We start from the raw sequence: 27,129 nt of genomic DNA, 5'->3' as shown, positions 1-27,129 counted from the left end.
CCATCTGTCCCACCTTCTGTTTCTCTGCATTCTCTGGGTCTTTTCAGATTCAGTAAAATGAAAGGGAGGAGGGAGAAGGCCCAACACCCCCTTTGGTGGTTTCAGTAGCAGGAGAAAAGGACTTGGTCAGCTGTCCTGGTAGGAAAGGTAGTTAAGTCATCTCCTGAAACCCATGTGAGAACCATCGACAGGAAGTGACAGTGGGAACCGGGAGACTGCAGTAATGGAAAACACACCACAGTTCTTGAGATTCAGAAGTTTGTTTCATATCTTTATTCACACAAAAAAAGTCACAGCATTTCAGACTATTCAAACACACAAACAGGAACAGAGGGTGCCCACCAGTGACAGCCTCGTCCCTAAGTCTGGATCAAAGGCCACGCTGGAGGGTGGGGTGTCCTCTCGGGCCTCCTCTCTCAGCATCCCGTGGCTCCCTGCTCGCAGCCTCACTGACACCCCCAAGAGCAGTTACAACTGTGCAGAAACAAAGCCACTTTAGAGGAGGCTGGGCCCCACCTCATTGCCATGGAAAAAGGCCAGATTCTGAGGAAAAGACAGAATCCGTGCTACTGTGTCATCAGCTGGGGGATGCTGGGCACTCCTGGGCCTGGCTGGCATCACCTGCGTCCCAGACCTGGGGCAGAGAAAAAGGCAGGACCCTCCCCACTTGGCAGTACTGGGCAGCAGAGAGTGTGGGTCACTGGTCACGTGACAGCCCCAAACTGCCACGCAGACCTCTCTGATGTGATCAGCCAGACACTCAGAGGGCACAACGCTTTCAAGCAAGAACACCAGCCTGGTTCCTAAAGGGGGTGGGTGAACAACGCTCCCAGAAATCTTAAGAACCCAGAGTCCTGGAGCGCTGGAACAATACAGGTGTCATTGGGTTGCAGCGAGGAGGGAAACTTGGTGAACACCAGCCCTCCGAGAGGGCGGAAATACCACTCCTGTCTATTTCCCAGAGCACGTGCCTGTGCCTTGGGGCTCAAGAGCAGTCTTTTCATGGCGGCAACTATGGAATCTAAGAGGAATGAAGGAAACGGCGCCCTCAGGTGGTGCTCAACATTGGTGTCTGACCCCCAGGCCTCCTTGCTGAACCTGGTGAGAAAGCTGGGGCCTAGGAGCTCCAGCCCACGCTGATCAGGCATGCCCCAGGAAAGCAGACAGGGACAAGCGCCTCAACGAGACTGGGCACAAGGCCGCAAACCAAGCTGCTTTTCCTCTGTCAGTCTGATGTTACTCATTGGACCTGGCCAAGGAGCGCCTCTTCCAAAGTCCTCCATCCTACCCGGCTCAGAGCAGTCCTTCCCGTGATCACTACTTTCCTTGGCTACATCTAACTTTTTTTTTCTCTGAAAGATACAACTGGATGGATGCCTGTGACTCTTGAAGGGGTGGCTGCTTTTACTGAGGACGGCAGTTCATCTAACACTTTACAGCTGTAAAATGTGGCGCATAGGTGTGTAGACGTTAATGTGTCAGCAGAAACCCCTGTATACCGGGTTCTATGCTATGCTACAGATACAGAGAAACAAGGAGAGTGAGGGTCCTAGGGAAAAGTTATGCCATCTGGGCATGGTCAGGTCAGAAGCTCAAAAGACATTTGGCACAGTCTGCAGTCATTTCCAGAAACTACTACCCAGACGTACCTTGGCAAGCAGGTGAGCTGTGAAGCACACAGGACATTACTTCTGAAGGTGCCCAGGAGCACCTGGCTCGAGGAGGCTTTCATAGAAGGAGAAGTCCCCAGAGCCCCTTCCCTTTCTCTGTGCCATCTGCCATACTACTGAAAGTTATTCGGGGCAGACAGGGTCCCCTGGCTCCACCGCATTCCACGACTGCTCAGCGAGACCCACATGCTCGGAGAGAAAGTGTGGACACCAACTCTGTGGATGCAGCCCGAAAGAGGGTGCTGCCGCGTCCGGATCCTCGCCAGCATGGCACTCCAGAAAAGAAAGTAATGGCGGGGGTCGGGGGGGTGGTCAGACACACAGGGGGTCCCCAGACTGCCTAGCACATACATACATACCACTGGGGACAGTACAGAGGGGAGCAGGTCCGCCAAGGTTAGAAACCAAGAGACACAAATATTGCACATTCAGTCAAGGCATTTCCAAGAGAGTCACAGAAATAACTCTCTCTGAGACACAACAACATAACACATTTGGCAACTTTCAAAGAAACAGCCTTCCCCACTCCAAGCCATCAAAGGGTCCATAAGTGCCTTCATCTTTGGTCCAGTTGAAAAAGCCAGGGAAGGAAGACAGGGTCAATGGGGAGTAAGAAGAGGCTGCAGGTGCAGTTCCTACAGCTCCCACTTGTCTGTCTGACTCAGTGCAGGATGCCGCCTGTCTCAAACCTCCTCTTGGAGGGAAAACAAGCTCTCCAGAGGGTCCCGGCTGCTGGAGAAAGCTGAGGCAAAGCTGCATGTGGTGGCAGCCGGGAGCCCCAAATCCAGAGCAATGATCACCAACCTCCAACCACAACAAAGGACACCCCATCCTCCCTTTCCTTGGAGGCTCTATTCATGGGAATGCGGGGTACTCTGGCAACTCTATGCTTTACCTAAAACCTCAATTCGACAAACTGCAACTAGAACCCTTTGCATCTGCTGCAGGTCTTGGAGGGTGCACAGGAGGGACGGTGTTCCGAAGCAGCTGCTAACGTCCATTGTGGCACACATAGGGTGAAACCATGGCACGGCACGGGAACAATCCTCTTGGCTCCAGTGTCCTTAAAGTACAGGCCATTTCCAAGGAGCTAGGCCTTCCGCCCTCATCCCCCAGATCCCTGAAAGGCTCCGAATGGGAACCCAGCCCAGCTGCTGTTGTAAAGATCTGTTCTAATACTGGCTAAGCAAATGAAAGCAGGTTTCTGAAAAGGTATTCTGCAGCCAGAAGTCGCACTGTCTTCGGAGTCCTGCAGGTGGGGAGGGAGTTCCTTTAGTTTTGACCAGAACACTTCTTCACAGGGGGCCAGGATCAGCTGTGCTTTGCAGTGGCTCGGTCACTGGACAGGAGCGAGGTTTCACTTCACAGAGGGGCTCTGCTGACTGCTCTCCTGAAGGTCTGGAGTTTTCGGGGTCTTAGTTTACATCCGCGATCCTCTCTCCTGAAGAATCTGAAAGTTGGAGATGGGGGAGAGGCTGAGGCTGCTGAGGGAAAGACAGAGATGTCGGGGGATGCTTTCCACTGGACCCGATGAGTGGCATGATGGTCCTGTCATCCCAGGAAGCAAGCAGGGGTGCAGCCGCAGCCTCACCCGCAGTGCTTCTGGTGCGAAACACTCTCTTGCTGGGCACAGCTGGGTCTAAAGCTTATGTGCTGTTGGACCAAAGCTTTGCCAACTGAAAGGAAGTGGTTCCAGCTTACCTGGTATCCACGATTTAGAAGCTGTGTGTGTGTGTGTGTGTGTGTGTGTGTGTGTGTGTGTGTGTGTGTGTGTGTGTTGGGGTGAGGGGGGTGCACAGTGGAGGGAAAAGAAACAGTTTTCCAGGAACTTAAGGGAGGTAAAGGTCACCAAGGTAAGAAAACACCCTTTTCTCCTGAGGCAGTGAAAAAAGCACAGTTTTAAAGAATAAACGCAAAATATCTTCCAAGTCTGAGTTCAGAAATCCTACCCTGTAGTAATTAGTGGCAACCAGCTTTTCTTTTTCATTGATTTGGCAGAGGATGGAGAAAGTCTACCCTTTTTAGGTTCATATTTTCTAACTAAAAACACCTGTCAGTGCTCCGTAAATCCCAATTTAAATTACAACAGTCAAAAAGAACAAAACGAGGGGAAAATGCAACGCTGGCTCTAGAAGGCCAGGGAAGAAGTGAGGAGCAAGAGTTCAGGAAAAGCCCACGGAGGGGGTGCGAACAAGGAAGCCAGAGGCAGCTGCCCAGGGAAGGGGCTCCTTACCTTCGCCTTTTCGCTCGGCTCTATGACGATGCCATTGGTAGAATTATTTAGTTCTCTGGAGACAACACAGAGGAATTCTGCCTGATCCTCATTGCCGTAGTTATAGGAAGATCCGATGCTGATGAGCTGATGAACCAAGAATACAGTGAACATTCATGTGGCAACCTTAACATACTTTTGAAAGTGCTACACAAATCACCCCTCTTCCGACTGAACTTTTAAGTTATCATAGGTTTAACTCTTTATATGAGTTCTCTGTGACTACCAAAGCCCCCGGGGAGAAATGGGCCTGTTCTTCATCAGGGCATCATTGGTGAGGCCTCCCCAGGAGGAAAAGTATGAGCTCCCCTGTCCCCTCACCCAAGCTCTGAAGTCCCCCCCCAGTCAGCGGCAGGATTAACATGCCCACGCCCCGTCGAGCACACCAAGGGAAGACAGAACGCATCTGCCAACAAAATGGACACTTGCTTCAGTCACACACACAGCTGGCTCCTCTATCAGCAGAAGCCCTAGACTGGAGACAGGAGGCTCTGGAAAGCACCAAGCCAATCACTGATCAGCTACTGGAAGTCATATGCTGCTGGTACTTTTTATTTCCAGACAAGGTCTAGCTCTGTCACCCAAGCTGGAGTGCAGTGGTGCAATCACAGCTCACTGTAGCCTCCACCTCCTGGTCTCAAGTGATCCTCCCACGTCAGCCTCCTGAGTAGCTGGGACTACAGGTGTATGCCACCATGCCTGGCTAATTCTTTTATTTTTGATAGAGAAGGGGGGTCTCGCTATGTTGCCCAGGCTGGTCTCCGAACTCCAGGACTCAAGCAATCCTCCCACCGTGGCCTCCCAAAGTGCCAAGATTACAGGTGTGAAACACCGTGCCCAGCATGCTGGTACTTTTAACCTTTTTGGATAATGGAATTCAGAATTTAATTCTAAAGAGGAAATACACACGCAGGGGAGCAGCTCAGGCAGAGGGTGAGGGCATCCCAGTGAGCAGGCGGGGCCTCACATGGGCGGCATGGCTGACTGTGGTAGGATGGGGCTGGGGGCGCCTCCGCCTGTCTGAAACAAACTTCCTCATCCAGAAGGGAGGCAATAGGAACACCCTCCGTCTTCCCACGGGACAGTAATAAGATGAGAAATTAACAAGAAATTATTCATTTTAGTTTCACAAAGAATACATTAAAAAAATCCTTTGCTTAAGAGCTCATATTAGGAAAAATACTTCTGGAGTGGAGGGCATTAAACTCTTGGCAACGTTTTACAACCCATGCCCAGTAAGAACCAGGATGACAGACACAGGCAGAGTGGATTCCGTGGTGGAAGCTAAGTGTGAGAAATAATCACCGCTGGCTCTGAAGGCAGAGACAGCTTTGCACTTGATCTGTGAGATAACAGCATTAATGCAAAGTGTGAGTTTTCTTTTAGAAGGTAAGCATCTGGTGAGACAGCTGTTGACCTGTTAAAACTCTACACATAAGTAGGCATAATCCGTATAAAATCATATTTACTCAGGCGGTTGATCCCAGGGTGGCGAGTGGCGGCGACCGAGACCCTGAGTGCAGCCTGACCCGCCCTCGCACGCGCGCCCTCCCTGGCCGGGCCCACTCGCCGCGCGCCCAGCCATGAACCTGGCGAGCCAGAGCGGGGAGGCCGGCGCCGGCCAGCTGCTCTTTGCCAACTTCAACCAGGACAACACAGAAGTGAAAAGGGCATCAAGAGCAGCTGGTCTTGGCTGTCACGCTGTTGTCTGGTTAGTTCCAACCCTGGTTTCTGAAAGTATCACCTTGGAAGGCTTATGTTAGAGGACTTTTTTGGCTTTTTGAAATTGAAGTGAACCAGTTAATAAGTGGCAGAGGATCACTTGAATGTGAAATAGAAATATCAAGGACTACATTTTTCCAGTGGACACCACAGCTTGTGGGAAGTTAGTGATGTAGCAATGTCTGTTTTAAATGCCATGTCTAAAAGGGATGGACTGAAGAAAGGGACTTGACTTTCCAAAAAAAAAAAAAAAAAAATCGTATTTACTCTATTCGCTCTGGCCTTCCTATGTTTTGAAGGCAACAGAATTCAACAAGTCTGCCATCTAATGGAGGAAAACAGTGAAGCTCCAACTGTCATAGCTTTGTTTTGATAGCTCAATCGTAAGCACGAGGCGGACAGAAGTAGGGGAAACGGCCGCACCACACTTCCCATGGCGCCTGATCCTTCCTAGCACAGCTGTTCACCAAGCTCTTCATGGTGGATTACATAAGACATTCAGAACCAAAAAGTTCTGACCCTGGGAAAAGAAATGGAAGGATTGTTGTCGAATCCCAGTCTCCTTTAGGGACTCATTCTACAATCCCTGTGAGGGAACAAAAACCAAAGGCTTTGAGGCACTTCAAGCCTAAACTGCTCGTTGGCTCCCCTGGAAAGTCTGGGTGTGAAGCTAAGACATGATGCTCCTCTGTTTCCCCAACTCCTCACGTACCACTAGGCCAGCAGTGCCCACCAAATAGCTCTTTGCCCATGTTTTGGAATAGGATCCCACCTGGCCGTAGCCGTCTCCCGTGGTTATTAATTGGCCATCCACACTGATTGTTTGAAGAGCTGCAGACCCCTTGAACGGGGCCTGGGATTGCTGCTCTGTTAAGAGATGTACCTGTTCGAATTTCCAGCCGTCGGACATCGTGGACACCATCTGCGTGAGCTCTTCTTCCTGACACTGCAGGACTCTGTACACGTGCTTCACGGGGCCCTGCAATGACCAGGCGCAGACTGAGAACAGCACCAAGGACACCACAGTTTGCAGCTGCCCCAAGGAGGCTCTTCAAATGAATAAACACTGAAAAGGAGTTTGCTTGGAAATCTTTTCTTGGCAGCCACCCACTATCCCCTTTTACAAATAGTACTGTGGCGTTTCTTTTTTTCCCTTCTCTTTAAAAAATGTTTTTCTTTTTAAATGACCACAAGCCAGCATACTGTGGCTTTTCAATAAAAACGTATCCAAGGAGTGAAAGAAAAAAAAAGGTAAAATAATTCTGAACTTCAGAGGGATGAATGCTTGAGCAAGTATGCCAACAAACTTAGATTTAATCCATTTCCCCAAGTCAAAAATAAGGTAAAATTATTATTATTTTTTATTATTATTATTTTATTTATTTATTTTTGAGACGGAGTCTCGCTCTGTCGCCCAGGCTGGAGTGCAATGGTGCAATCTTGGCTCACTGCAGGCTCTGCCTCCCAGGTTCACGCCATTCTCCTGCCTCAGCCTCCCAAGTAACTGGGACTACAGGCGCCCGCCACCACGCCCGGCTAATTTTTTGTATTTTTTAATAGAGACGGGGTTTCACTGTGTTAGCCAGGATGGTCTCGATCTCCTGACCTCGTGATCCACCCACCTCGGCCTCCCAAAGTGCTGGGATTACAGGCATGAGCCACCGCGCCCGGCCTATTTATTATTATTTTTTAAGACACAGTCTCACTCTGTCGCCCAGGCTGGAGTACAGTGGCGCGATCTCAGCTCACTGCAACTCCGCCTCCCGGGTTCAAGCGATTCTCCCGCCTCAGCCCCCCGAATAGCTGGGATTACAGGCGACTGCCACTAAGCCTGGCTAATTTTTGTATTTTTAGTAGAGAAGGGGATTCACCATGTTGGCCAGGCTGGTCTTGAACTCCTGACCTCATGATCCACCTGCCCTGGCCTCCCAAAGTGCTGGGATTACAGGCATGAGCCATCGCACCCAGCCTTATTATTATTTTTGAGATGGAGTCTCGCTCTGTTGCCTAGTCTGGAGTGCAGTGGGGTGATCTTGGCTCACTGCAACCTCCACCTCCCCGGTTCAAGCGATTCTCCTGCCTCAGCCTCCCGAGTAGCTGGGATTACAGGCATGTGCCACTACGCCCAGCTAATTTTTGTTTTATTTTTTTTCCTTTTTTTTTTTTTTTTGAGAGAGTCTCGCTCTGTCGCCCAGGCTGGAATGCAGTGGCACCATCTCAGCTCACTGCAATCTCCGCCTCCTGAGTTCAAGCGATTCTCCTGCTTCAGCAGCCTCTTGAATAGCTGGGATTATAGCCGCCCACCACCACGCTTGGCTAAGTTTTGTATTTTTAGTAGAGACGAAGTCTCACCATGTTGGTCAGGCTGGTCTCCAACTCCTGACCTCAGGTGATCTGCCCGCCTTGGGCCCCCAAAGTGCTGGGATTACAGGCATGAGCCACCGTGCCCAGCCAATTTTTTTGGATTTTTAGTGGAGACGGGATTTCGCCATGATGGCCAGGCTGGTCTTGACCTGAGGCGATCCACCCACCTCGGCCTCCCAAAGTGCTGGGATTACAGGCATGAGCCACTGTGTCCGGCCGACAATGCTGTATTTTTTCTTCTATGTTTTCTCCCAAAAGAGGTATAACAATCGCCGGGTGCAGTGACTCACGCCTATAATCCCAGCACTTTGGGAGACCGAGGTGGGCGGATCATCTGAGGTTGGGAGTTCAAGACCAGCCTGGCCAACATGGTGAAACCCCATCTCTACTAAAAACACAAAAAATTAGCCGGGTGAGGTGGCACGTGCCTGTAATCCCAGCTACTCGGGAGGCTGAGGCGGGAGAACTGCTTGAACCCGGGAGGCAGAGGTTGCAGCGAGCCGAGATCGCGCCATTGCACTCCAGCCTGGGCGACAGAGTAAGACTCTGCCTCGAGGGAAAAAAAAAAAAAAAGAGGTATAGCTGTCAATAACCAAAGTACTAGGGATTTCAAAGATTTCCTTCCATATTACATATAGTACAAATCCTCTGAAGATTTTAATTGGTTGTAACCACTTATTTTGGAAACCAATTGTATAAGTACAAAATTCAGAGTATCACAAAAGATCTGTGATGTTGGCCACAGCTGTCAAAGTCCCAGGTATTTAAGATGCCATTATACTGCCTCTTTTTTCTCTCTTCCAAAGTAAACCACTTGTGCTCTGAAATGCACCAGGATCAATCACCTACAAAAAATACTATTCTAAGAAATAGGAGTCTGGGTATGGTTGCTCACGCCTGTAATCCCAGCACTTTGGGAGGCTGAGGTCGGTGGCTCGCCTAAGATCAGGAGTTTGAGGCCAGTGTGGCCAACATGGGGATACCCTGTCTCTACTAAAAATACAAAAATTAGCTGGGCGTGGTGGTGCACACCTGTAATCTAGCTACTCGGGAATCTGAGGCAGGCGAATCGCTGGAACCCAGGAGGCAGAGGTTGCAGTGAGCTGAGATCGCATCACTGCACTCCAGCCTGGTCAACACAGTGAGACTCTGTCTCCAAAAAAAAAAAAAAAAAAAAAAAGAAACAGAGGAAAGTAGTTAGGTGGCAGCCACTAAGAGCTAAGAGGTCATGATCATGAAACCGAAGGTAGGGTTGAGGCCCACATCTTGGGCTTGGCTTGAATCCTGCATGTGTGAGGGGCTACAGGTAAGTTCAAGGAGGTAACATGTTTGAAAATCCACACACACAAAAATAAAGAAAAATACAAAATGAAACAAAACGAAAATCCACACACAGCCAACTTCATCTTAGAGCCACATACAACAAGTACAAAAGAGGGTGTCTTTGAATAACATCAAATCCATTTTTCAGTTTCACTACATAAAAAGGACAGATGGAAAGATAGTTAACATCAAAAAGGTCTTGACATTCCTAGAACAAAAAAGCTTCCAAAGGGGTATAAATCCACAAGCCTTCAGAATCTAGAAGACTAATTAATTTAATTGTGGTCATCAAACAGAAATCTTATAATGCTCTCCAGGAATTAGCTAATGACGAAGAAGGGAGAATGTTCAGGTACCGTGACTTGAATCATTTCAAATTACATAATTCATGGTACTTTAAAATCTATAGTAAGCAATCATTTTTTTAGAATGTGGGAAATTGAGGATAAGGCTAGATTACCAAAATGTCTAAACTATTAAATATCTACAATAGTGAAAGATACCACGTAAAGGTAAGATAGCAAAGAGACTGGTGACACTGGATCACATTCCAAGTGGTAATCTGCAAACCAACTACAAAGCCACCTTTGAACATCAAAAAGGAGCCTTTGAGCTGTCAGCTAGATGGAAGAAAACTAAATGAATAAGCCCTTCTCTTCACTTTGGAAACTGCTGGAGATAAAGTGGATAAAAGAGTTAATTTTTCATCATTAGTGTCAGTTATTCATCCAAATATTCCAGTTAGAGCCAGAAAACTTTTTTTTTTTTTGAGATGGAGTCTCACTCTGTTGCCCAGGCTGGGGTGCAGTGGTGCCATCTCAGCTCACTGCAACCTCTGCTATCTTAGTTCAAGCGATTCTCCTGCCTCAGCCTCCCAAGTAGCTGGGATTATAGGCGCCTGCTACCACACTCGGACAATTTTCGTATTTTTAGTAGACAGGGTTTCTTTCTTTCTTTTTTTTTTTTAGATGGGAGTTTCGCTCTTGTTGCCCAGGCTGGAGTGCAATGGCGTGATCTCGGCTCACCACAGCCTGCTTCCCCGGTTCAAGCGATTGTCCTGCCTCAGCCTCACAAGTAGCTGGGATTACAGGCATGTGCCACCACCCCGGCTACTTTTGTATTTTTAGTAGAGACGGGGTTTCTCCATGTTAGTCAGGCTGGTCTTGAACTCCTGACCTCAGGTGATCCACCTGCCTCAGCCTCCCAAAGTGCTGGGATTACAGGCATGAGCCACCACGCCCGGCCAGTAGACAGGGTTTCACCATGTTGGCCAGGCTGGTCTTGAACTCCTGACCTCAAGTGATCTGCCCTCCTCAGCCTCCCAGAGTGCTGGGATTAAAGGCGTGAGCCACCATACCTGGCCTAGAGCCAGAAAACTTTGATATATTAAATCTAACACAGAAAGACCAAGGCATTATTTTTTACTTTTAAAAGTAAACTTATGCCAGGCATGGTGCCTCACGCCTGCAATCCCAGCACTTTGGGAGGCTGAGGCAAGTGGATCACTTGAGGCCTGAAGTTCAAGACCAGCCTGGTCAATATGGCGAAACACCATCTCTACTAAAAATACAAAAATTAGCCAGGCATTGTGGCACACACCTGTAATCACAGCTACTCAGGTGGCTGAGACATGAGAATCGCTTGAACCTGGGAGGCAGAGGTTGCAGTGAGCCGAGATCATGCCACTGCACTCCTGCCTGGGTGACAGAGCAAAACTCTGTCTCAAAAAAAAAAAAAAAAAAAAAAAAAGAAGAAAAAAGAATAATTTTCCTGCCTTCTTAATGGCAGGAAAATTCTGTGCTGCAATAGATTATACCTAAAGCATCTACTACCAGTGTCTGATGGGAAAAGAGGCAATTATGGTACAACACAGGTAGTCATGGTGGAGCAAGACTCTGCCTTCTTACTGTTAACTCTGTAGTTGCAGTTTCTTAAAACAGTCTAATCTCATGAAAGAGAGGGGTCTATTTTCCTGGCTATACTTCAAGCTGCTTTTTTTTTTTTTTGAGATGGAGTCTCCCTCTGTCGCCCAGGCTGGAGTGGTGCAGTGGTGCGATCTTGGCTCACTACAAGCTCCGCCCTCCTGGGTTCACACCATTCTCCTGCTTCAGCCTCCCGAGCAGCTGGGACTACAGGCACCCACCACCATGCCCGGCTAATTTTTTTTGTATTTTTAGTAGAGACGGGGTTTCACCGTGTTAGCCAGGATGGTCTTGATCTCCCAACCTCATGATCCACCCGTCTCGGCCTCCCAAAGTGCTGGGATTACAGGCGTGAGCCACCGCGCCTGGCCGACTTCAAGCTTCTTGAGGGCAAGGACTTTCAATTACTTACAGAATCCCAAGGGCCAAATAGAAGCTATTATGGCCATTCAAACACACGACAAACATATGACGAATGGCAGGATGTGAAATAGATGTGCCGTAACATCTTTCCTTCCTCTAACTAGGTGGGCAAATTCCCTTTCGCTCTTCTTACTGTATCTGACTTAATACCAAAATCAAGGCCAGGTGCGGTAGCTCACACCTGTAATTCCAGAACTTTGGGAGGATGAGGTGGGCGGGTTGCTTGAGTTCAGGAGTTTGAGACCAGCCTGGCCAACAAGGCTTATTTCTACCCAAAATACAAAAAATTAGCCAGGTATGGTCGCTTGCAGCTGTAGTCCCAGCTACTCGGTAGGCTGAGGTAGGAAAATCACCTGAGCCTGGGAAGCCAAGGCTGCAGTGAGCTCTGATCATGCCACTGCACTCCAACCTGGGCAACGGGAGTGAGACCTTGTCCTCCCTCTCTCCGCCAAAATCAAGACACCATCATAAAGAGCAGCTTGATATTATGTTCTTAGAAGCATGGTTCAGGCCGGGTGCGGTGGCTCACTTCTGTAATCCTAGCACTTTGGGAGGCCAGCCTGGGGGAGAGAGTGAGACTCTGTCTCAAAAAAAAAACAAACAAACAAAAAAAAAAAACCATGGTTCACAAGCAGCTGCTGAAGCCTACCCCATGAGACTGGTTTCAAGTGGTTCACAGGAGCTGCATGTGACTCGATCACATGCTAAAGGCTCATCTCCGTAAAGAGCGGCCAAGCTGGGCGCAGTGCCTCACGCCTGTAATCCCAGCACTTTGGGAGGCTGAGGTGGGCAGATCACCTGAGGTCGGGAGTTCGAGACCAGCCTGACCAACATGGTGAAACCCCATCTCTACTAAAAAAATACAAAAATTAGTCAGGCGTGGTGGCACACACCTGTAGTCCCAGCTACACGGGAGGCTGAGGCAGGAGAATTACTTGAACCTGGGAGGCAGAGGTTGCAGTGAGCCGAGATTGCACCACTGCACTCCGGCCTGGGTGACAGAGCAAGACTCCATCTCATAAAAAAAAAAAAGAGCGGCCAACGGGTGGAACCAAGACCTCTATGGTCTTTAGGAGGGAGACATACTCCGGCAGAGAACAGGTTTTAGACCTAAAGTGCCCTGGGCGCCTCCTCCTGCCATCTGGTAAGCAGCGACAATCTTCTCATTCTATTGGGACATAGGCCTATTCTGTTTTCTTTGTGGTTTCTTCTTTTCTCCTGTGCAGTTTGGCTGAGTGTGCATTCCCTGCACTGCAAACGGTGTTCCACACACACCTCCAGCTCTAAGGGTAAAGGCATCCTTTTCAAATCACAGACCGACCGACAGAAGCCCACTTGAGACAACCCTCCTTAACAGTTCCAAATACATTACTTGTGAAGTTCTGTTCTCATTGTCCCGTATCCTTTCCTTAACCAGCCGCACAAGGGACGCGATGTTGTAAAACTCCGCTTCCTCCAGCACACCTGGAACAAGGACAAAACTGCAGTCAGATAGGTGCGAGGGTTTGCCAGAAAAACACCAAGGAGAGGATGAAGGTTACATGCTTGCTAAAAACTGCTTATTTATTTATTTACTTATTTTTTGAGACGGAGTCTTACTCTGTCGCCCAGGCTGGAGTTCAGTGGTGCGATCTTGGCTCACGGCAACCTCCGCCTCCTGCGTTCAAATGATTCTCTTGCCTCAGTCTCCCAAGTAGCTGGGACTACAGGCACACACCACCACACCCGGCTGTTTGTATTTTTTCCCCCCGCCCGAGACAGAGTTTCATTCTTGTTGCCCAGGTTGGAGTGCAATGGCATGATCTTGGCTCACTGCAAACTCCGCCTGCTGGGTTCAAGAGATTCTGCTGCCTCAGCCTCCCAAGTAGCTGGGATTACAGGCGCTTGCCACCACGCCTGGCTAATTTTTTGTATTTTTAGTAGAGACAGGGTTTCATCATGTTGGTCAGGCTGGTCTTGAACTCCTGACCTCAGGTGATCCATCTGCCTTGGCCTCCCAAAGTTCTGGGATTACAGGCGTAAAGCCACCGCGCCCGGCCAATTTTTGTATTTTTCGCAGAGACGGGGTTTTGCCATGTTGGCCAGGCTGGTCTCAAACTCCTAACCTCAAGTGATCCGCCCACCTTGGCCTTCCAAGTGTTGGGATTACAGGCATGAGCCACAGCTCCTGGCCTAAAAACTGCATTATTTAAATGCAAATCCAATCTCTCTCCTTCTGCTAGGAAATATCTCTTTGCTATTTTCGGTAAACCCATGACCTTTTCTCCAACATAAATTAATCAAACGCCAGGGTATGTTCTGCTCACTCCATTTCTACCCTCCTTTCCCTACCTGGCACCTGCCCATTAGCTGCAGGACACTTTTCCCATATGTCACTTAGTTCCTGGAACTAGTCATGTTGGACACCTCCTGAACTTGATATTTTTGTCCAATCTGCCCTCAAAAGGACTGGGGGTGGGGGTGGAGGTGTGTGTACAAATTTATGTGGGCCAAACTTAATAGGATGCTAATCATTTCAACAATATAAAAGGCAACCATTTAAAAGACTTGCATGCTAAATGAACTCAAAGGCCTTAGGGCAACTATGAGACCTGTGATCTTATAGGAACAAATTTGCTATAAAGGCCATTATTAGGACAACTGACAAAACTGCAATATAAGCTGTAGATAAAAGCATCAGTATTAAATTTCCTGAGTTTGATAACTGTACTGTCTGTGGTTACATAAAAGAGTATCCTTGTTCTTGGGAAATATATACAAATATTAAGGGGTGAAATCTGCAATCTATTCTCAAATAGTTCAGAAATAACCGTGGTGGGAGAGGCAAGGGGATGGGGGTAGGGAGCAGGGAATAGAGAATGAAGGACAATGCAAATATGATTTTAAAAAAAAAAAGGTCGGGCATGGTGGCTCACGCCTGTAATCGCAGCACTTTGAGAGGCCAAGGCGGGTGGATCACGAGGTCAGGAGTTCAAGACCAGCCTGACCAACATGGTGAAACCCCCATCTCTACCAAAAATAAAAAAATTAGCCAGGCGTGGTGGCATGCACCTGTAATCCCAGGTACTCAGGAGGCTGAGGCAGGAAAATCGCTTGAACCCGGGAGGTGGATGTCGCAGTGAGCTGTGATAGTGCCATTGCACTCCAGCCTGGGCAACAGAGGGAGACTCTGTCGCCAAAAAAAAAAAAAAAAAAAAAAAAAAAAAAATGGTCGGGCGTGGTGGCTCATGTCTGTAATCCCAGTACTTTGGGAGGCTGAGGCAGGCAGATCACAAGGTCAGGAGATCCAGACGAGACCATCCTGGCTAATACGGTGAAACCCTGTCTCTACTAAAAATACAAAAAATTAACTGGGTGTGGTGGTGGGCGCCTATAGTCCCAGCTACTCGGGAGGCTGAGGCAGGAGAATGACATGAACCTGGGAGGCGGAGCTTGCAGTGAGCCGAGATTGCGCCACTGCACTCCAGCCTGGGTGACAGAGCAAGACTCCGTCTCAAAAAAAAAAAAAAAAAAAACAAAAAAGCTGGGCATGATGGCTCGTGCCTATAATCGCAGCTACTCAGGAGGCTGAGGCAGGAGGAGCATGTGAGGCCAGACGTTTGAGACCAGCCTGGGCAAGATAAGATAGACTCTGACTCTTAAAAAAACAAACAAAAAGATCTCCCCATACCCCAAATATGACAAAAATAACATTGAAAATTGGTTAATCTGGGATATAGGGAGTTCTCTGTGTTATTCTTGCTCTTTTCTTGCTTATTTTGAAGTTTTAAATTACTTCAAAATAAAGTTTTTTTAATTAAAGGCATTAGAAAAGATACTTAACTAAAAGAGGGTAATTGAATTTTTGTATCACAAAGGATAAATGCTTGAGGGGATGGATACCCCATTCTCCATGATGTGCTTATTTCACACTGCATGCCTATATCCAAACATCTCAGGTCGGGCGCAGAGGCTCAGGCCTGTAATCCCAGCACTCTGGGAGGCTGAGGCAGGTGGATCACTTGAGGTTAGGAGTTCAAGACCAGCCTGGTCAACATGGTGAAACCCTGTCTCTACTAAAAATACAAAAAATTAGTCAAGCATGGTGGTGCACGCCTGTAATCCCAGCTACTTGGGAGGCTGAGGCAGGAGAATCGCTTGAACCCAGGAGGCTGAGGTTGCAGTGAGCCAAGATTGTGCCAGTGCACTCCAGCCTGAGCGAAGAAAAAAAAAAAGAAAAATCTCATGTACCCCATAAATACATACACCTACTAGGTACTTACAAAAATTAAAAAAGAAAAATAAATAAGATTAAGATCACCCATGAGTTGGTAACTGTTGAAGCTGGATAGTGGATGCAAGGAATTCACTGTATGTACTATTCCCATTACTTCTGTATGCGTTTGAAATATTGTTTAAAAAGGGACATTTAAAAAAAGAGAGAGAGAGCAATTCCTCTTTCTACTAGCTGAAACAGAGTTGTTTCACAGTCACTTCATTAACTAGTACAGCCATTACAAGCTTTCTTACTCAGAGCCAAAGCTCCCAGATCAGGGTGCCCTGGATTTAGGGACAGTCCCCTTTACAACTGAATGCCTTCAGTGGGACCATGCCAAGCCTTGTAGAAAGTGGACTAGACCCACTTATAGTCCCAATGCCCTACAAACCACAAAGATGAGGCAAATGATGATACACCTGACAATGAACTAGAGAATGAATTAGGTCAGCTGCAAACATTTACAGGGAAGCATGAGGCCAGAGTCTTAAAAGAAATGAGGCCAAGCCTTTATTATTTTTGTACAACTGTGAGTTCAAACCAAAATTAAAACTATAAATAACTGAATGTCAGAGATGTCTTGCTTCTTCAGACTACAGACACTCACTGCTAGCACACAAATAAATGTAAAAAAAGGATCGTGACAATTCTGGAGATTCGGAAAGAACTCCTGAAGTTATCTGCAAAGCGGAGCTACCTATCTTCCTTCTCACCCAGGAAGCTGAACAAAGCCTAAGGAGGCTTCCTTAATCATGACTCCCTCAGACAAGACTGGTAGTTTCTGCTCTGTTTCATAAACCTGAAACTATATCTGCACATGCGCCTGATGAAAATGTCAAACAAAATTGAAATCTGTAAAACAACTTTAAAGATTCTACTTGCATTTTGAAAATCCCCAATGCAAACAGTGCTCTTACCTTCTTCTGCCAACTCCTTAGTGATGATTAGTTTCCCGTGGCGGAGGTAGTTGAGGATAGGACCAAAGTAGGTGGGGTCCCTGTCAATCAGATAGGCTCCTGTCTCATCCTGCCAACCAAACACAAGGGTATCATTGTGGACCTTTGAGGAGTATTTTAAACAAAGGCAGGGCAGGATTTCACCATCTTTGTCAGCGCCCCAAGACAACAATTCATTCCATCAGCTAAAAAAGACTTTAGTGATGGCAAGTTTTGTTAAACATTTGTCACAAACTATTGGTAAGAAAGCTATAGCTTTATGTATCTTGTACATTAAGATCATCTTAGGTAGGGTGTTACAGACAGTCATACTCATTTAGGCGTTTACTTACTGGCTGGAATTCGCAATCTTTGCCTGGACAATAATTACAGTGACAAACATTCTTCTGTAGCGTGTTTGTTATTAAGAAAGGGAGAAAATGCCGTAGCTGTGTAATTGAAATCTTTGCTTGAGATGGACATTCTGACTTTTCCACTGCCTCTGAACTGCATTCCTAATTCCAAGAAAACCTCTGTGTAGTTGGCAATGCTCCTGAGCTCAAGGCCAACATCAGTGGGAGTTTGCACTGCCAGCTGTAATCTCACACACCCCAGCTCTGTGCCCAGAGGAAGCTCGGTACTGCCAGGACTTGGCTCTGAGCAGCTTTAATCCTACTCATCTTTACAGTAAAAGGAACAAGAAGAAACTGGCTTCTATTACCACAAGGAGGATATAGAGTAGATAAAAATAATTCCTTTATAAGCAAGGGTTTTGAAATCTCTTTAAAGTTAGGGCAGGATAGGTTTCCATCAATCTGAGATTTCTTAGAGGAGAGGAATAAACGAAAACAACAAATGTTTACGCAACTCCAGCTCTGTTTTGAGGTCACCAGCTGAGTGCTATATGGGATATAAGATGGTGTGAGTTATGGTCAGTGCCTTTAAGTTGAGAACTTAAAGGTGAATACGTAAAGTTAAAAAGAAACTGACACAGTTCAAACTGGAAATGGTTTAAGTGTCTTGTCACCTCTCAACCCTTTGGTTAGCAGCCATGCATCCTGCCCAAAATTTTCCCGGGAAAATTTTCATTTTCCTTCTGTCTTAGCCTAGATTTGCAGCGGCAAACAGTAACCTCTTTCCAAAAAACGCATTTGATCTAAATATGGACCTAAACCAGTGACTGTTAACAGATAAAAGTTCTGCGACCAGGACTATAGGAAAGCAGTGTGATATCACAAGGAGCGCTTCCTGCAGCTGTGGAAGCCCAACTTGGCAGAGGGGTCCGAGAGGGAGTCTGAGAAAGCTACAAGGATGCCTGAGCTCACCCTGACCCAGTTCTGGATGCATCTGGCACCGGCAGTGGGGGGACTGAAAAGGAGCCAGGGAAAACTCATGCAGATTTCAGTGGGATGTCAGGGGCAGAGAATATGGAGAAGGGGTGTGGAGTGCGTTCTCGTGGGTGCAGGTGGGCGCAGTGTGGGAAAGAGTCTCGGAGAACGAAGGGCGGGGTCGGGGAGAAAGCCAGAGTATGCCTCAGCATGGGAGAAGGGGAGTGGGAGGTCCCTCTGAGGCCCCTGCGAGTAGTGTGGGAGGGAGGGGGAGGATGGGGTCCCGGCCTGAGGGGGCTGCCTGTGAGGAGCGTGTCTCAGGACTCTGGGGACCGATCTACGAGAAACCAGGGGGTTCGAAGGCCCGGGGGCGCGCCCGAGGGCGGGGCACACCTTGTCTGAGTCCAGCTCCGGGTCCTCCTGGCAGCAGAGGCGGCAGAGAAATGACTTGGGCTCCCGGCCTAAGGTCTGTCTGGTGGTCACGAAGTAGGTGCCTCCCACGTTCAGCCTGACCCAGCGGGCCGCGCCGCCGCCCCCTGCCCGCTCGGGTGGTCCGGGACCCGGCTCCAGCGGCTGCGCGACGGCGGCAGCCGGGCGGCCGTGCCCGCGGGGCGTGGGGCCAGCCGGGCGTGGGCTGGGGGGCCCGCGGACTGGGCCACCCCCGTCGCCCACCCCACTCCCGCCGCCCCCTCCCAGCCCCGCCATCGCCGGGTCCAGCTGCAGTTCCGCCATCTTGGACCGCCGCCGCCGCCGCTGCTGCCCGCGCGCAGCCGGGCCGGCCCATTTCTCGGCAGGGAGAGCCGGGCCGGCCCATCGGCGGGGGTGGGGCAGAGGGGAGAGGGACGGGAGCGCCCCCAACCAGCGCCCGGGGACCCGCGCGGGGGAGGCGCTGTGCCCGCCCCCGGGAAGATACTTCCGGAACCAGCCCTCATCTCTATTGGCTGATCTGCGAAGCAAGGCCCACCCCCTTGGCTTTGGGGTTGGCTGAGGAAAGATCTTCCCGTGACCCACTTCCGTTACTTGCTGCGGAGGACCGTGGGCAGCCAGGGTCGGTGAAGGTGAGTGGGGCTTGGGGCATTGGATCCGATCCCTGGAGGGCTCCTCTGCTCTGCCCTCTCCAAACCTCACGCCGACCCTTGTCACGCCCCCGTCAAGGACGCTGGGCCCTCGGCTTGCCCCGCTGGCAGAGTGTCCCTTGTGTAGCTGCCGCTCCTCGCCCCGCGATCCCTTCCTCAGCCCTCCTTGGCGCGCGGGGTCAGGGGGGCCCGGCTGTGTCCCAGGCGCCGCTGATGTAGGCGCTGCCACAAGCCGTGTCTCGTGCAGTCCGCTCCCAGCGCGGCAGACTTCAATAGTTTGGTGGGGGGACTGGGGAAACGTTACGCAGACAGTGTTAACTTGCCGAGGGAGGCTCAGCTGGCTGCGGGGCTGCGCCCTTCCCCTTCGGCAGCTTCCAGGATTCGAACGTATAGAGCGTTCAGGGCTCCTCGGGTGCAGAGTTCGGTTACTCATTCAAGAAAGATTCATTGAGCACCTCCTATGCGCATGATCTGTTCTAGGCGCTGGGGATTAAGCAATAGATTTTTAAGAATTAAAAAAAATTTCGCCGGGCGCGGTGGCTCACGCCTGTAATCCCAGAATTTTAGGAGGCCAAGGCGGGCGAATCGCGAGGTCAGGAGTTCGAGACCAGCCTGGCCAACGTAGTGAAACCCCGCCTCTACTAAAAATACAAAAAATTAGCTGGGCGTGGTGGAAGGCGCCTATGATCCCAGCTACTCGGGAGGCTGAGGCAGGAGAATCGCTTGAACCCGGGAGGCGGAGGTTGCAGTGAGCCGAGACCACGCCACTACACTCCAGCCCAGGCGACAGTGCGAGACTCCGTCTCACTCACACACACACACACACACACAAAATTATTTGTGACTTCCATTTTCCACTGATGTTGCGGGAAATCAGGGACCCCAAACAGAGAGACCGGCTGAAACCATGGCAGAAGAACGTGGATTGTGAAGATTTTATGGACATTTATTAGTTCCCCAAATTAATAGTTCTGTAATTTCTTATGCCTGTCTTTACTGCAATCTCTAAACATAAATTGTAGAGATTTCATGGACACTTACCACTTCCCCAGTCAATACTCTTGTGATTTCCTATGCCTGTCTTGTCTTTAATCTCTTAATCCTGTCAGTTGAGGAGGATGTATGTCATTCCAGGACCCTGTAATAATTGTGTTAACTACAAAAATTGTACAGCATGTGTGTTTGAGCAATATGAAATGTGGGCACCCTGAAAAAAGAACAGGATAACAGCAATTGTTCAGGCAACAAGAGAGATAACCTTAAACTCTGACCGCCGGTGATCCGGGCAGAACAGAGCCATATTTCTCTTCCTTCAAAAGCAAATGGGAGAAATATCGCTGAATTCTTTTTCTCAGCATGGGATATCCCTGAGAAAGAGAATGCGCACCTAGGGGTAGGTCTCTGAACTGGCCCCCCTGGGGCGTACCTGTCTCTTATGGTTGAGACTGCAGGGGTGAAATAAACTCCAGTCTCCCATAGCGATCCCGGGCTTATTAGGAAAAGGAAATTCCCACCTAATAAATTTTGGTCAGACCGGTTGATCTCAATACCCTGTCTCCTGATAAGATGTTATCAATGACAATGGTGCCCAAAACTTCATTAGCAATTTTAATTTCGCTCTGGTCCTGTGGTCTTGTGATCTCACCCTGCCTCCACTTGCCTTGTGATATTCTATTACCCTGTTAAGTACTTGATGTCTGTCACCCACACCTATTCGTATACTCCCTCCCCTTTTGAAACTCCCTAATAAAAACTTGCTGGTTTTTGTGGCTTGTGGGGCATCACGGATCCTACCAACGTGTGATGTCTCCCCCGGACGCCCAGCTTTAAAATTTCCCTCTTTTGTACTCTGTCAAGCCAGTCGACGCTTAGGAAAATAGAAAAAAACCTATGTGACTATCGGGGCAAGTTCCCCGATACACTGATGTTTGGGAAAGTCTGTAAGGGTGCTTGGTTCCCTGGTAACTTTAAAATCACATGCCAATTGCCTTAACACCTCCCCTCCACAACAGGAAACAAGCTGTCCTGAGAAAGAAAGGAAGGACAGGACAGGTGTTTGACAACTTTCTTGAAGATCCTGAGAAAGATTGCTTCCGCCTCCCTTGCATTCCACTCCAAGCTTATAGAGATTTTTGACTTTGCAGTCTTTTAATATCTGACCCTGATCTTACTTAAAGAGGACTATTTTCCTATATTCTGACTTTTTTTTTTTAAGTGGCTGTAGTCATTTTCCGTATTTTTCTCACATTTTCACATGTGTTGAATACCTCTTAAAATGCAGGCTGGGCGGCGGTGGCTCATGCCTGTAATTCCAGCACTTTGCAAGGCTGAGGCGGGTGGATCACCTGAGGTCAGGAGTTTTAGCCCATCCTGGCCAACATGGAGAAACCCTGTCTCTACTAAAAATACAAAAATTAGCTGGGTGTGGTGGTGGGTGCCTGTAATCCCAGCTACTCCGGAGGCTGAGGCAGGAGAATCGCTTGAGCCTGGGAGGTGGAGGTTGCAGTGAGCCAAGATGATGCCACTGCACTCCAGCCTGGGGGACAGAGTGAAACTCCATCTCAAAAAAAAAAAAAAGTGCACAACGTGTGCTGGTGCTGCTAGGGTATAATCCGATGTGAATAAGAAGGTGCAGGTGTATTACTAATCTAGTTGGAAGGGGATAGCCCTTTTAAGTTTGTAAAACTCTGGAGCAAGTTGCTGTGCACAATTTCATGTGATACTTTTAGCAGCCCCCTGGGGCAAGCAGGACTGATAATGCCCATTTTACACATAAGTAAATTTTAGCCTAGAGAGTGCTCTATTTAAGGCTTGTTGAAACTTAGGTGTGTGTCAGTTTCTGTCTACTGGAGAATCAGTGAATAAAACACAATCTGGGTGGAAATGTCTTTATTAACTTTTATGCAATAAGAGTGTTATTTTTAGTAATTTTTCCAGAGGCACATGGAGGGGATAGAGAGAGCTGGGGTTTTTTTTTTTTTCTTTTTTTTTTGAGACAGAGTCTCACTCTGTGTCCAGGCTGGAGTGCAATGGCGCTATCTCAGCTCACTGCAACCTCCGCCGCCCAGGTTCAAGTGATTGTCCTGTCTAAGCCTCTTGAGTACCTGGGACTACAGGTGCATGCCATCACGCCCGGCTAATCTTTGTATTTTTAGTAGAGACAGGGTTTCACCCTATTGCTCAGGCTGGTCTTGAACTCCTGACCTCAAGTGATCCACCCGCCTCAGCCTCCCAAAGTGCTGGGATTACAGAAATGAGCCACTGCGCCCGGCCAAGAGAGCTGGGCTTTTAAGGCTAAATAGGAGTTGGGAGAGAATGTATTTGTATGCCACGTTGCACACTTTGAATTTGAAAAGCTACACTGTCCTTTCCTTTTCTTTTTGAGACGGAGTCTTGCTGTGTTGCCCAGGCTAGGGTGCACTGATGCCATCTCAGCTCATTACAACCTCTGCCTCCTGGGTTCAAGTGATTCTTATGCCTCAGCCTCTGGAGTAGCTGGGATTATGGCGCGGGCCACCACGGCTGGCTAATTATTGTATTTTTAATAGAGATGGGGTTTTGCCATGTTGGCCATGCTGGTCTCGAACTCCTGACCTCAGGTGATCCAACCGTCTTGGCCTCCCAAAGTGCTGGGATTACAGGCGTGAGCCCACTGCGCCTGGCCGCACACCTTGAATTACCTTGAATTTGAAAAGCCACACTGTCTTTTTTTTTTTTTTTTGAGTTGGAGTCTTGCTGTGTCTCCCAGGCTGGAGTGCAGTGATGCAGTCTCGACTCACTGCAACCTCCACCTCCTGGGTTCAAGTGATTCTTGTGAAGACTTGCATGTTTCTAAGATTTAAAGGATTCTCTCTAAGAGCTCTTATTTTGTTATTTATCATTTTTCCCAACTGAAAATTCACCTCATAAAAAAGCCTTGTTTTTATTTGACTTATTTTTCAGGATCCCAAGATGGCTGGGCGAAAACTTGCTCTAAAAACCATTGACTGGGTAGCTTTTGCAGAGATCATACCCCAGAACCAAAAGGCCATTGCTAGTTCCCTGAAATCCTGGAATGAGACCCTCACCTCCAGGTCAGTATGTTTCTGAGAGGGAACCCCATACTTGTCACTGAATCTAGAAACAAAACAGTATTAAGGAATTACATATGAATTCTTGATGCCCTTATGACAACATATAAAGAAATCCTTGCATTTTCATGATGATCTTAGGAGAGGAAAGTGTGGTAACCCTCCAGGCCATAGGAAGAAGGGATAGGAAAATTACCATGTGAATTTTCTACTGCTTATGAACAATCCTAACTTTTGCCTTTCCTTGTGGGCAGGTTGGCTGCTTTACCTGAGAATCCACCAGCTATCGACTGGGCTTACTACAAGGCCAATGTGGCCAAGGCTGGCTTGGTGGATGACTTTGAGAAGAAGGTGAGACTTCACACCTCTAAAGCACTGAGCTTGTAACATGCCTGTGGGTAGGGAGCAGGAACACGGATAATTACATACACAGCATGACAGCCAGATCCCTAAGGAAGCTTAGGAAGGATGCGTATGGCCAAAGGCCTTGTGGTCGATTGAACAGTAAATAGGTGCAGGAATTTAGGCTCTGTTCATTCAGCAGTAGAGTGTAGCCTTAATCTGGGAGCCAGAGGGCTTTCTGATCAGCACAGGAGTTTTGACCTGCTCTGTTTCTGACCTGGGCCGGTTCACCCCTTCTTAGGCAACCTGGTGGTCCCCCGCTCCTGGGAGGTCACCATATTGATGCTGAACTTGGTGAAGACACCCGATCGGCATAACGCACTACAGCCCAGAACTCTTGGGCTCAAGCAATCCACCTGCCTCAGCCTCCCGAGTAGCGGGGACTACAGGCATGCGCCACCACGCCCCAGGGGGCTTTCAAGTTAAATGTTTGCCCACCTCCTGGGTTCCTTTTAGCTTCCTTCTTGTCTCCCTTTGGAACAAACTGACTTTTTTTCTACTCTTTTCCTGTCCTTTTTCTTTTGAGACGGAGTTTTGCTCTGTCACCCAGGGTGGAGTGCAGTGGCGCAATCTCAGCTTACTGCAGCCTCTGCCTCCCAAGCTCAAGCCATCCTTCTGTCTTAGCCTCCTGAGTAGCTGGGACTACAGGCGCATGCCACCACCACACCTGATAAATTTTCGTTTTGTTTTTTTTTTTTTGGTAGAGACAGGTTTTTGTCATATTGCTCAGGCTGGTCTCAAACTCTGGGCTCAGGCAATCCACCTCTCTGCTCTTCTTTTTTTTTTTTTTTGAGTTGGAGTCTCACTCTGTCACTCAGGTTGGAGTGCAGTGGCGCCATCTCAGCTCACTGCAACCTCTTTCTCCCGGGCTCAAGCCTTCCTCCCACCTCATCCCCCCGAGTAACTGGGACCACAGCACCACCATGCCTGGCTAATTTTTTGTATTTGTGGTAGAGACGGGGTTTCGCCATGTTGCCCAGACTGGTCTCGAACTCCTGAGCTCAGGTGATCCACCCTCCTTGGCCTCCCAAAGTGCTGGGAGTACAGGCGTGAGCCACCATGCCCAGCCTCTGCTTTTTTTAACTGTCCCTTATAGCTGTAATTTCTCATCCATCTATCCTCTGATATTTACACAAGTCTCAATATCCAGAGTTCATTTGCTTATTCATTCAAAGATGCGTATGGAGGGCCTACTCTGTGCCAGGTAGTGTTAAGTGCTGGAGCCATAACACTAAGCAGTCTTTCTTTTTTTTTTGAGACGGAGTCTTGCTCTGTCGCCCAGGCTGGAGTTCAATGGGGCCATCTCAGCTCACTGCAATCTCCGCCTCCCAGGTTCAAGCAGTTCTCTTGCCTCAGCCTCCCATGTAGCTGGGACTACAGGTGCTGGCCACCTTGCACAGCTAATTTTTGTATTTTTAGTAGAGACGGGGTTTCACCATGTTGGTCAGGCTGGTCTCGAACTCCCGACCTTAGGTGATCCGCCCGCCTCAGCCTCCCAAAGTGCTGGGATTACAGGCATGAGCCACCGCGCCCGGCTAACACTAAGCAGTCTTCTAAGGAGACCATTCATTACGCAGTGCTCCTTCCACCAGTCAGCTCCCTAGGGTTCCATGCAGAAGAGAAATCAGAATTTCTTTACAATTCAAGGTGCTAAGAGGCCATTTTTTGGTCATCAAGTCCAGCTGTCCTTTTCAGATGAAGAAAATGAAGCTCATCATCATAAAGAATTGTCTAGGGTTCCCAGTTAGCGATAGGGCTGAGAAGACCCTTGAGCTCCTGTTCCCAGTCTAATATTCTTTCTACCCAGTATTGAGATGCGTATTCGTTTCCGCTTGGGACACAGAACGTCTTTCAGTATGACCTTTAAGGATTCGTAGCTTCCAGCCCTTTGAGCTCCTGGGTGTATTGGTGACGACTCACTGTCCTTGTGTTTGTAGTTTAATGCGCTGAAGGTTCCCGTGCCAGAGGATAAATATACTGCCCAGGTGGATGCCGAAGAAAAAGAAGATGTAAGTAGTTGAGGCTCCTGCTTATTCTAAAATTCTCTTGATCTTGACAGCTCTCTATTATAGCTAAGTTAAGTTAGAGTGAATTAAATGGAAAAGAGTTAACAGCCATACAAAGGAATGACTTGTCAATAAATGCAACAACATGGACGAATTTCAAAATAATTATGCGGAGTGAAAGAAGCCAACAAGAAAAAGAAGAGTATAGCATATGATTCCATCTTTGTAAGACTCTAGAAAATGTAGTTTGTCTACAGTGGCTGCCTGGGGATGGTTGAGAGGGGACTGCTGGTTTCACAGGTGGATACAAATATCAAAACTTATCAAATGGTGTTCTTTAAATATGTACATTTTATCATATTTCAGATATACCTCAACAAAGCTGTTAGAAACAAGGAGTTGGAATTAGAAAAATTACCCAAGTAGTATTCAAATACCTAATTATTTGCTTGAAAGCACTGAAGGCCAACTATGGAACTCAGTGGCTCCACCAAAGAGAAGTCTGGCTAGGTGCTCAGGTGGCATGTCCTGACCATTCAGTGGCTGAGCCCTGTGAAAACAGGCATTCTGTAGGTCTTCAGATGAGGAACTTGCAGAAGCAGCCGGGTGCTGCCATCCTAAGCTGGTTTTCCATATGGGCTTCTCTGTGAGTGTTAGGAAAAGCTGTGGTTTGCCTGTCAGAGTGAGCACCCCCACTCAGGGTAACCACGGTTTCTCCATAGAGCAATAGGACAGCAGGAGTGGGCTGGGACGACTCCTACTTTGGCAGCTGCTGGGGTAGAATGCAGCCTGGTTTCAGAACTGAATTTCTCTTTCTTCTTAAAGGTGAAATCTTGTGCTGAGTGGGTGTCTCTCTCAAAGGCCAGGATTGTAGAATATGAGAAAGAGGTAAGGATGATGGGTAGCCGTTGCCTATAATATGGTTTCTCTCTTTCACGGCCACACATCTTTCACCTGGTGGCAGGAACCTGCCTTGGATATTCTGCTTTCCGTCTCTGTTTACATTAACTAAACACATTCCCCCTCTTTCCAGATGAAGAAGATGAAGAACTTAATTCCATTTGATCAGATGACCATTGAGGACTTGAATGAAGCTTTCCCAGAAACCAAATTAGACAAGAAAAAGTATCCCTATTGGCCTCACCAACCAATTGAGAATTTATAAAATTGAGTCCAGGAGGAAGCTCTGGCCCTTGTATTACACATTCTGGACATTAAAAATAATAATTATACAGTTCTGGGTGTGTCTTCTTCTCTGTGGTTGAGATAATTAAGCCTCTCTTCTGAGGTGGCCTCACTGGCAGCGGGGTTTTTGTTTAAATGGAAAGGTGAGCCTCGACAGGTTTGTTGGGCTGGTTGTC

General features: G+C 48.3%; 2 protein-coding genes across 2 annotated transcripts; one reads left to right on the top strand and one right to left on the bottom strand.

Annotated features, from left to right (window-relative positions):
• Positions 1–250: 250 nt before the first annotated feature.
• KCTD2 (potassium channel tetramerization domain containing 2) lies at positions 251–19,041 on the bottom strand. The gene is made up of 6 exons (XM_003813364.5): positions 18,608–19,041; positions 16,869–16,977; positions 13,069–13,160; positions 6,548–6,643; positions 3,904–4,029; positions 251–3,120 (listed from the first exon to the last, which is right to left on the bottom strand). Exons 1-6 carry the CDS (start codon positions 18,944–18,946, stop codon positions 3,091–3,093), a joined length of 792 nt encoding a protein of 263 aa, XP_003813412.3. The 5' UTR covers positions 18,947–19,041; the 3' UTR covers positions 251–3,090.
• Positions 19,042–19,115: 74 nt separating this feature from the next.
• ATP5PD (ATP synthase peripheral stalk subunit d) lies at positions 19,116–27,005 on the top strand. Its single transcript, XM_003813312.4, has 6 exons — positions 19,116–19,272; positions 23,233–23,363; positions 23,615–23,711; positions 25,700–25,771; positions 26,594–26,656; positions 26,802–27,005. The coding sequence occupies exons 2-6, from the start codon at positions 23,242–23,244 to the stop codon at positions 26,931–26,933; spliced, it is 486 nt and encodes a 161-aa protein (XP_003813360.1). The 5' UTR covers positions 19,116–19,272; positions 23,233–23,241; the 3' UTR covers positions 26,934–27,005.
• Positions 27,006–27,129: the final 124 nt, after the last annotated feature.

Source organism: Pan paniscus, chromosome 19, assembly GCF_029289425.2.
Source record: "Pan paniscus chromosome 19, NHGRI_mPanPan1-v2.0_pri, whole genome shotgun sequence".
Classification (NCBI taxonomy): domain Eukaryota; kingdom Metazoa; phylum Chordata; class Mammalia; order Primates; family Hominidae; genus Pan; species Pan paniscus.
This window is presented reverse-complemented; position numbering and strand designations above follow the sequence as displayed.